The sequence below is a fragment of the Tupaia chinensis genome, unplaced genomic scaffold (genome assembly GCF_000334495.1).
Source record: "Tupaia chinensis unplaced genomic scaffold, TupChi_1.0 Scaffold000250_1, whole genome shotgun sequence".
NCBI lineage: Eukaryota > Metazoa > Chordata > Mammalia > Scandentia > Tupaiidae > Tupaia > Tupaia belangeri.
Window position 1 is genome coordinate 1896281 of NW_006159730.1, and position 10567 is coordinate 1906847.

The window sequence follows — 10567 nt, forward strand, 5'->3', positions numbered from 1 at the left end:
TCTGTCTCTATTCCCCTCTCGGTCTGTCTGGCGAGCGCACGTGCCCTATAGCGAAAACCTCCTCAAAAAAAAAAAAAAAATAGTGATAAGATTTTAAAACTTTTTCAGGGCTAACTGGTGAATTCCCACATGGCCAACCATGATTCAAGTCCCAGGCTCAGTGGCTTGAAAATCACTGGGATAAATAAATAAATAAATTTTTTTTTTTAAATAAATCTTTTTTAAAACTTTGTTATAGGATATGTGTGCTCACCAGAAAGAGATGGACAGAAGGGGGCAATGGGGGGTGGAGTGGTGGTGGTGGCGGCAGAGAAAGGCACGGCCATAACATAATTCCTTCTCCATTTCTCCTTTTAGGATTTTGGGCTCACAAACATACATGTGCCTGGCGTGTTTCTCAAGCCAACAAGTCTGGGACTCTAACTGCACTGTTGCTCACATAGGATCCAGCCACCCTAACCACTCCACCACAGAATGGTCCATGGCAACTCTTCATGCTTCAAATCCACAAGGTGAAGTTAATCGTTTGTAAAAGCATCATATTCTGAGTAACTTAACATCTCACTAACAAAAACTTTTTCCCATCACAAGCAATACCTTATAAACACAATGATACTTTATAACCCATTTCCTACCTGTGGAGGAGAACTTTGGATCACCAGGTCAACCTCAGGAATGTCCAAACCACGGGCAGCCACATTGGTTGCCACCAAAACTTTAAAACTGCCTTCTCTGAAGCCTTTCAATGTAATTTCTCTTTGTGACTGTGCAATGTCCCCATGTAAACACTGGGCATTCTATTCGAAAAAGGGTAAAAGTCAGTGTTCAGCTCATACCTCCAATTAATAACAACCTAATGTCATCAGACTGTTTTCTTTTTGCCTTGTTTTTTAATCTTGTTTTCTGGTAATTATAATTATGTACACTTGTTGCATTTTTTAAAAAGTAAACATTTTAAAAATACTTAACGTAAAGTATAAAAGTTTCTCTAATATCGACCTCTTGAAAATTATTCACTGTTAACAGTTTGGTGGATATTCATTCCAACAAATATTGTTTTAAAAATACATATACACAGTCTCTCACACTATTCACATATGCTAACACAGCAGTCTGCCCTTATCTGTGCAATATATGTTCCAAGACTCACAGTGGATACGTGAAAACATGGATAGTCATTGGGACCAGCAGATGGCGTAATGGTTACACTGCTGGACTCCCATATAGTGGACTGTGGTTTGAGTCCCAGACCTAGCAGCTTAAACTCATGCCAGGCTCATGTGTGTACATGCCTAAGAACCAAGAGGAGAATGGAGGAGAAGGGATTGCAATGTGGCCATTACCCTAGGGGGTGATTTCTTGCTTTCGATCTCTCTGTCTCTAATTTTCTAGTGAGCACATGCGCCGTATAGCAAAAACCCCTCAAAAAACAAAAAAAATCATGGATAGTCCTATTAATATATACATATATTAATAATCCTATTAATATAAGATAATCCTATTACTATACACATAACACAGTTTTTTCCTATATTACACACCTAGGATAAGGTTCAGTTTATAAAGAATAGTGATTAAGACACAGATAGCACATGGTCAATCAACTTTTTTTTTTTTTGGAGAGGTTTTTTACTATAGGGTGCACGTGCTCGCCAGACAGACAGACAGAGACAGAGAGATAGAAAGCGAGAAATCACCCCCCAGGGGGGATGGCCACGCCGCAATCCCTTCTCCTCCATTCTCCTCTCAAGATCTTGGGCACGCACGCACACGCGCCCGGCGTGAGTTTTAAGCCACTGGGTCTGGGACACGAATCGCAGTCGACTACATGGGAGTCCAGCAACATAGCCATTACACTAACTGCTAGTCCCGTGGTTAACCAACATTTGAGTTCCAGATCTGGTGGCTTGAAAATCACGACATGTGTGCATATATGTCCCAAATCGTGAGAGAAGAACAGAAGAAAAGGGATTACGGAGTGGCCATCACTACTGGGGGTGATTTCTTACTTTCTCTCTCTTTCTGTCCAGCAAGTATACACACCCTATGGCGCAAGCCTAAAAAACAAAAAGTTATCTGAAACTACAAGTACAAAATGCATTATTTACCCAGAAAAACTGAAAAAATCATCATCAAAATATATTCCAGTAAAACTAGAAATTTTTAAAGAAAAAACCTGTTTTTTTTAACATCTAGCAACAGGGCGTACGTACTTGCCTAAGACAGAGACAGGGAGAAAGTAACAAATCAACCCCTTGGGGGAAGGCCACGCCACTAGAAATGCAGGCCATGGGAAATGATAACCTTAGCCACCATGCTACCTACTGGCCCCAAGAAAAAAAAATTTTTTTGAGAGAGATTTTTGCTATAGGCCCTGTGCACTCACTGGAGAGACAGAAAGAGATGAAGAGAGACGAAGAGAAAGAAAGTGAGAAATCATCCCCCGGGAAGATGGCCATGCTGCAATCCCTTCTCCTCTTGGGATTTGGGGCATACATGCATATGTGTTCAGCATGAGTTTCAAGCCACCAAGTTTGGGACTTGAACCTCAGCTGACCATGTGGAAGCCCACTGCCTTAACCATCAGGACACCTGGTGGTTCCCCCCCAATTTTTTTTTTTGGAGAAGATTTTTCTATAGGGCGCATACGCTCGCCAGACAGACAGAGAGAGACAGAGAGACAGAAAGCGAAAAATCACCCCCCAGAAGGGATGGCCATGCCGCAATCCCTTCTCCATTCTCCTCTTGGGATCTTTGGCATGCATACACACATGCCCAGCGTGGGTTTTAAGCCACCAGGTCCGGGACACGAACCGTGGTCAACTATGTGGGAGTCCAGCGATATAGCCATTATGCTAACTGCTAGTCCCCCCCAATTTTTAAAAAATAATTATTTATTTTATATTTATTCATTCATTTATTTTTTAATTTGACCAGAGAGAGACAGAGGGTGAGAGTGAGAGAAAGAGGAAGTGAGAAAGCAAGTCATCAGATTCAGGACTCGAACCCTGGTCGGCTATGTGGGAGTGTCCAGCGCCTTAACCACCACGCCACCTGCTGGTCCCTCCCCCAAATTTTTTATAGGAAAAGAAAATCAAGAGCCAGGCAATGGTGCAGTGGTTAAATACAATGCTCTATAGGGCTGAGCAACATGGGAAGGTTCTATGTTCATGCCCAGAGACCCCCTGATTATGCCAAGCACACATGTGCCTGATCTGTGGCTGGCTGAGACTGAATGTGAACAGTGGTATCAAGACCCTGTTGAGTGCTACTGTGGCCTGTCTCTCTTACTCATGGAAGGAATAAATAAATGTAAAGAATGTATTAAAGATGGGGACTTGTACATGACTTACCACAGTTCGAGTCCTTGACCTACAGCTTACTTTCTCACTTTCCCTCTCTCTTTCTCTGTCTCTCTCTCTCTCTGGCCAAAAAAAAAAAAAAAAAAAAAAAAAAAAAGATAATAAACAAAGCTAAATAAATGTTTCTAAAAAGAATGCTTTAAAGAAAAAGGAAAAAAATCACACTAGCATCTGCTTTATTCCAAATGTAATAACATATATGAAATATTAAAAGGGACCAGTTTGTGGCATGGTGGTTATGGTTGCTGTTCCTGGACCCAGTGGCTTGAAAAATGAAAAACATGTCTGCTGGGTGCATAAGTGCACAGACCAAAATCCCAAGGGGAGAATGGTGAAGGGATTTTAGTGTGGCAATTATCCCTTTCTCATCGTGCTTGCTCATCGTCCCTTACTTCTTCTGTCTCTCTCCAGTGAGCATGCCCACCCTGCAGCAAACATAAAACAATAAATGTGCAGAGCAGTCAATCTGAGAAAATACGTGTGATCTTTACATGCATGCAGAAATGCGCTTCCATAAGCTCCTTTAGCAATGGCTATTGAGAGCATTTACATACGAAAACGCTATCTGCTTGTTGTTATCGGTTATCTTCCTGCTGTCAATACCAGATCCTGGGTACTGCAGGGAGGTATGAGGCTAAAGGAAGTTACATGTGTTTATCAGATTTTGCCCCAAAAAGATAAGAGAAATTGCATGGTGCCAGTCATTTTCACATCTTCAGACGATTCATATCCCAAAACAACTGGCTTTGCATTCCATTTCTTCTTATCCCATTTTCTGTCCTTTAAAAGAATAAACCTGGGAGCTGGCAGGTGGTGTGGTGGTTGGAGGCAATGGATTCCCACATGGCCAACTGCGGTTAGAGTCCTGGACCTAGAGGTATGCTTTCTCACTTACTTTCTCTCTCTCTCTCTCTCTCGTCAAATTAAAAAATAACAACAACAAATGGAATTAAATAAATAAATATTAACAACAACAACAAAAAAAGAATAAACGTGAAGCTGGTTCCTGGTCACAACTTCTCCAACAGAGAAGTTGGGCCCACCCAATCCTTGCTTTTCTATACTCCTATGTCTTTGTGTGTTTGCTACTTCATCTATTTCTAATCCACAGCCTTCCCCACTCAGAAAAACATGTTCAACTAAGCAGGTCTCAGCAAATACATACATACATACATACATACATACACACTTACTAAAAGAAGAAAGTGTAAACCAAGGATTTTACATATAGTCAAGTTAACGTTCATGTATAAAGTCACCTATAGGGGCCAGCAGGTGACATGGTGGTTGAGGCACTGGACTCTCATATGACCAATCACGGTTTGAGTCCGGGACCTGGTGGGGTTTTTTCTCGCTTTCTCTTGTTTTTCCTTTTTCTCTCCCTTTTTCTCTATCTCTGTATGGTGAGTATATGTGCACTATAGCAAGTTGAAAAAAATAAATAATTCTGCTAAAAAAATAAAGCTATTATCAATAGGCAATACTGCTTCCATATGCCTTCTTCAGAAATCTAAATAACAAGTCACAGACAGCAAAAATGACTAAAGAGACACTGAAATAAAGACTGATGGTACTGATTATCAGTGGATATTAATATGACAAAAAGAAATATGACAGAAAGCGAGAAATCACCCCCACCGGGGGATGGCCACGCCGTAATCCCTCCTCCTCTTTTCTCCTCTTGGGATCTTGGGCACGCAAGCACACACGCCCAGCGTGAGTTTAAGCCACCACCCGAACCGCAGTCGACTACATAGGAGTCCAGCAACACAGCCATTATGCAAACTGCTGGTCCCTGAAAATTTTTTTTTATTATTTACTTTATTTATTATTATTCAATTTGACCATCCATATATATATATTATATATTATATATATGGATTTAATATTCTAATTTACTCATTCAATAAATATTTATAATTCATTTATAACACAACTCTAAAATATTACCCTCTTAACTCACAGAATTTCATTTCATTCTAACCTTTATGTTTTCAAGATCATTTTTCAAAGCCTTAAAAAAAACTTCGGACATAAAGTGACAGAATTCTATCCTGACCTAACAGGTATAAGAGACTGGCTTTACCTTCTTTATGAATTATTTAGTGACTATCAAATATGGTCTGCAAACGTAATTATTTTTCCCATTATTTATCCCATAATTTCAATTAGAGAAAGCACGAAAAGATTTACCTGTTTTATGTGAGGATTCATGGCCATTTCAGTTACATTCTTCTTGGTCTCACAGAAAATAATAGCCCTCCCTTCAGATCCACTGTAGACTTGAAGAACATCACCAATAACTGCTGGTCTCTGAGACCAATGGCATTGGATGGCCAAATGCTTAAAGAAAACAAAAAAAAAACAACTGTTTCATTAAAAGTATTGGGGAAAAAAATCCCCTCATGTATTTTTTTCTATCTGGTCATGAACTGGCTTTCTTGAGAGACTGTAACACAGAGACTGCCTCAATCCCATTTAAAGATACACAAATTATGGAACCAGCAGATGGTGTAATGAGTATGTCACTGGACTCTCATGTAGTCAACCACAGTTCGAGTCCTAGACCTGGTGGATTAAAACACACTGGGCTGGCCGACCAGTTTGAGTTCTGGAACTGGTGGCTTCCTTTCTCACTCTCCCTCTCTCACTCAAATCTCTCTGGCTTTGTTCCTTTCTGGTCACATTAAATAAGTAAATAAATAAATGTTAAATTTAAAAAAACAAACAAACAAACAACTCACACCAGGCATGTATGTGTAAATGCCCAAAATTCCAAGAGGAGACTAGAGAAGGGACTGCAGTGGGGCCATCCCTCATGGGGGGGGTGACTTCTCGCTTTCTGTCTCTCTGGGTCTTCCTGGCCTGTCTCTGTCCCTCTGGCGAGTGCATGTGCCCAAAGCAAAAGTCTTTAAAAAAAATTTTTTTAATTATATATATATATATGTATATATATAAATTGCTATCACCAGGTGAAATTATGAACAAATTATATTCAAACAACAGAATAGTATTGGGGGGGTAAGCAGGTGTCTGATGCAATTCAGGCGGGGGAGTACTTAAAAATAATATTCAGAAATTAAAAGGAACTAACTAATGATACATGAAACAACATAGATAAATCTCAAAAACTATGCTGAGTGAATGAAGCCTTACAGAAAGAGTTTCTTATGGTATGATTACATTCATAAAAGTTCTAGGACAAACAAAACTAATCTATGACAGGGAAACAAAACCAGAACACTAGTTGTCTCTGAAGGGGGAAATGACTAGGAAGGAGCATGAGGAACTTTCTGGTTTGGTAACTTAGTAATAGTCTGGTTACACACGTGTATGAATTTTCCAAAACTAAGCAAATAGGGCCAACTCTGTAGCCTCATGGTTTAAGGGATCTAGATCTCATATGACTGACCACTCTTCAAATCCCACACCTCCTAGCTTGAAAAACATGCCAGGTGTATGTGTGTTTGTGCATGCCTAAAATGCTGACAGAATAGAGAAATGGAGAGGCAACAGTGGCAGAACCATGCCCTGTTAGGAGGCTGCTTTCTCCCTTTCCATCTTTCTGTCTCTCTGATAAGTACATGTGACCTCTGACAAAAAAAACAAAGATAAAAAAAAACTCTGGGACCAGCATATGGCGAAATGGTTACGTCGCTGGATTTCCATGTAGTCAACTGCAGTTTGAGTCCCAGACCCAATGGCTTAAACACACACCAGGCGCGTGTGCGTGCATGCCCAAGATCCTAAGAAGAGAATGGAGAAGAAATTACGGCATGGCCATCCCCCCTGGGGGTGATTTCTCACTTTGTCTGTCTCTGTCTTTCTGGGGAGCGCACACACCCTATAGCAAAAACCTCTCAAAAAAAACTAAAAAAAACACCAAACTCTAACCGAATATACACTTAAAATTTTATATTTCCCTATATATAAATCTAAAAAAAACTGTAAACATTATATGGATGAATCATAAAAATAATATGCTGAAAGAAGTCAGACACAAAAAGTCATGCATTATATGATTATACGAGAAATCCAGGCAGAAATAACCAGAGACAGAAAGTAGATTGGTGGTTCTAAGAGGCTAGGGAAAAGAAGGAATGTTGAATAGGGCCAGCAAGTGATATAGTGGTTAAGGTGCTGGACACCCAAATAGCCGATCATGGTTCGAGTCCCAACCCTGGAGGCCAGAAACTCATGCTGGGGGTGTATGCGTGCATGTCCCAAATTCAGGGAGAAGGGATTGTGATGAGGCCGTCCCTGCTCGGGTGGGAGGTGATTTCTCACTTTCCTTCTCACTGTCTCTATGTCTTCCAGGAGCATGTGCTCTGTAGCAAAAACCTTATAAAAAAAAAAAAAAGAATGGGAATAACTTAATGGCTGTGGGGTTTCCCGTCAGAGTCATAAAAATGTTTTGGAATTAGATAGAAATGATGATTATAAACTGTAAATAGGTGACATTGAGTTGTATGCTTTTTTATTCCTGATGATTTGTCTTTTTTTTTTTTTTTTTTTTTTAAGGCTTTTGCCTTAGAGTACATGTGCTCACAGGAGAGACAGACGACAGACAGAGAGAGAGAGTGAGAAATCATCCCCGAGAAGGGATGGCCACATTGTAACTCCTCCTTCACCACAGGAATTCTGGGCACACAAGCACATGTGCCTGGCATAACTTTCAAGTTACTAGGTCTGGACTTAACCAAAATCAACCACATGGGAGCGCAACACCCTAACCACCATGCCACCTGCTAGCCCATTTATCTTTTTTTAATTGACTTTTTTTTGAGAGAGAGATTTTTTGCTACGAGGCACGTGAGCTTGCTAAAGAGGCAGAAAGACAGAAAGTAAGAAATCACCCCCCCCCCCCAGGGGTAATGGCCTCATTGCAATCTCTTCTCCATTCTCCTCTCAGGATTTTGGGCACACACACACACATACACCTGGTATGAGTTTTAAGCCACTGGGTCCGGGACTCAAACTGCAGTCAACTACATGGGAGTCTGGTGATGTAAGCATCATGCCTTCTGAAGGTCCCAATCATTGTACAACTTAACAGCAAACAATATGGTTTTTTCAAAGTATATGTGCATTACTTATCTATCAACTCAAAAATATTACCATATACATCAATCATCCTCTTCAGGTCTTTCCATTGGTGTGTCTGCTAAATTTTTTTTCCCTGAGCCCACTCACCCAGTTGCATATTTTAAAATGATTAGTTTTAACTACATGTCGAGGTTTTTTTTTTTTAGAGTTTTTTTGCTATATGGTGCATATGCTCGCCAGAGAGACAGAGAGAGACAGAAAGCGAGGAATCAGTGGATGGCAATACTGCAATCTCTTCTCCTCCACAATCCTCTTGGAATTTTGGGCACGCACGCACAAGCACCCAGTGTGAGTTTTAAGCCGCTGGGTCTAGGACTTGGACAGCAGTTTGACTACATGGAGTCCAGTGATGTAACCATTACACCATCTGCTTGTCCCATAAAAAATTTTTGACTTCCACATTTAGAAAAGTTTCCTCTCCTGAAATCAAAAAACTACTCACCTATAAAAGCTTTAAATTATTTTGTGGCTTATTATTTTTAATCTTTCTTTTTAAAGAATTATTGAATTTAACCTCATTTATTATTATTATTATTATTATTATTATTTTAATTCTACCAGAGAAAGACAGAGAGGGAGAGAGAGAAATTGAGAAAGCAAGCCAACAGGTCCGGGACTCAAACTATAGCTGACCATGTGGGAGTCCAGTGCCCTTAACCACCATGCCACCTGGTGGCCCCAATATTTTTAATCTTTCAAGGATTTTTATTTTTTGGTATAGAATGTAAGATAAAGATCTAACTTTCATCATCTAAACTTAAACTATCACAATACTATTCTTTCCTAGTCAATATGAATCACCTTCTTCATCAATACCTTCAATGTGCTTCTATGTCTCCTGTCAGGACTTATCTATTCACATACCTTTTTTTCCTACTTATTTTCTTCTGCTTCTCAGTCTCAGACTATAGAAACAGCTTACTGATAAAGGATAGAGAAGAGAGATTAGGCCTGGAGAGGTACCTAAAACTTTAAGTGTACCTTCAACAAGTTTCAAAAATAAATATCAATTAACAGCTAAAATCTATCATGCTGAAAAGTTACTTACTTCCACAGTAGTTGCAGCCTTTTGAGTCATTTTTCCAACAAGATCAACCTGTTCATACCTGGATTTCATATATTTTTTTGCGACTTTGTACACCCACTGTGGGCAAGTTGCAGAAAACAGTAAAGTTTGAGGATTGTCTTCAGAATCTTAAATAAACAAAAATAATTCAATTGTTTTCATAATATCCCATGATGTATCCAGCTCTTAAAAATCCCCCTAAACTTCAAAGAAATAATAAAAATTGAAAACTTGGAGTAAATTTTTAACCTTCATACTTTGCTGGAATTCACAGAACTTACAATTTTTGGGCCAGATGTGGTGTGGTGCTGAAAGCAGCAGGATCCCACATGACTGACTGTGCGGTTCAAATCTCAGGCCCAGAGGCTTGAGAAACACACCAGGTACATGTGCATGAAACCCAAAATTTCAAAAGGAGATACAGAGAAGGGACTGTGGTATGACTATCACTGATATCCCCCCACCTCCTGCCCAGGAAGCACATGTGCCCTCTGGCAAAAAGAAGAAAAACCTTTCACCTTTCACAACTAGGTGACAATACTAAGAGAACTTTACCCAGAAGGAAGGTGAGAATTTTAAAAGGAAATATGGGGGGCCAGCAGGTAGAGTCTTGACCTGGTGGCCAGGCACATGCGCATGCATGCCCAAAAATCTCAGAAGAAGAATGGAAGAGAAGGAATTGCAACATGGCCTTCCCCAAGGGTGGGGAGGGACTTTTCACTTTCCCTCTCTTTCTGACTCTCTCTTATGAGAGCACGTGCCCTATGGCTTAATTTGGAAGAAAAAAAAAAGGAGGGGAAAGAATGAACAAAGAATCAGTAAATAAGTAACAATAATTACTGACTATAAAAAATAACACATGGGGGATCAGTAGGTGGCACGGTGGTTAAGGCACTAGACACTCTTACATGGTCAATCATGGTTAGAATCCCAGACCTGGTGGCTTGCTCTCTCATTTTCCCTCTCTCTCTCTCTCTCTCTCTCTCTCTCTCTCTCTCTGTGTGTGTGTGTGTGTGTGTGTGTGTGTGTGTGT

General features: G+C 40.1%; 1 protein-coding gene across 2 annotated transcripts in view; it reads right to left on the minus strand.

The window, feature by feature from the left end:
* Window positions 1-10567, minus strand: part of DDX50 (DExD-box helicase 50) — a 41286-nt gene that overhangs the window by 15884 nt on the left and 14835 nt on the right. For both annotated transcript variants that reach the window (XM_006148935.3, XM_027772042.1), the window contains exons 7-9: window positions 9517-9662; window positions 5556-5705; window positions 636-797 (exon numbers count right to left, since the gene is read on the minus strand). In XM_006148935.3, the coding sequence (XP_006148997.1) occupies window positions 636-797; window positions 5556-5705; window positions 9517-9662 (458 nt within the window). The remainder of the gene's footprint in view (window positions 1-635; window positions 798-5555; window positions 5706-9516; window positions 9663-10567) is intronic.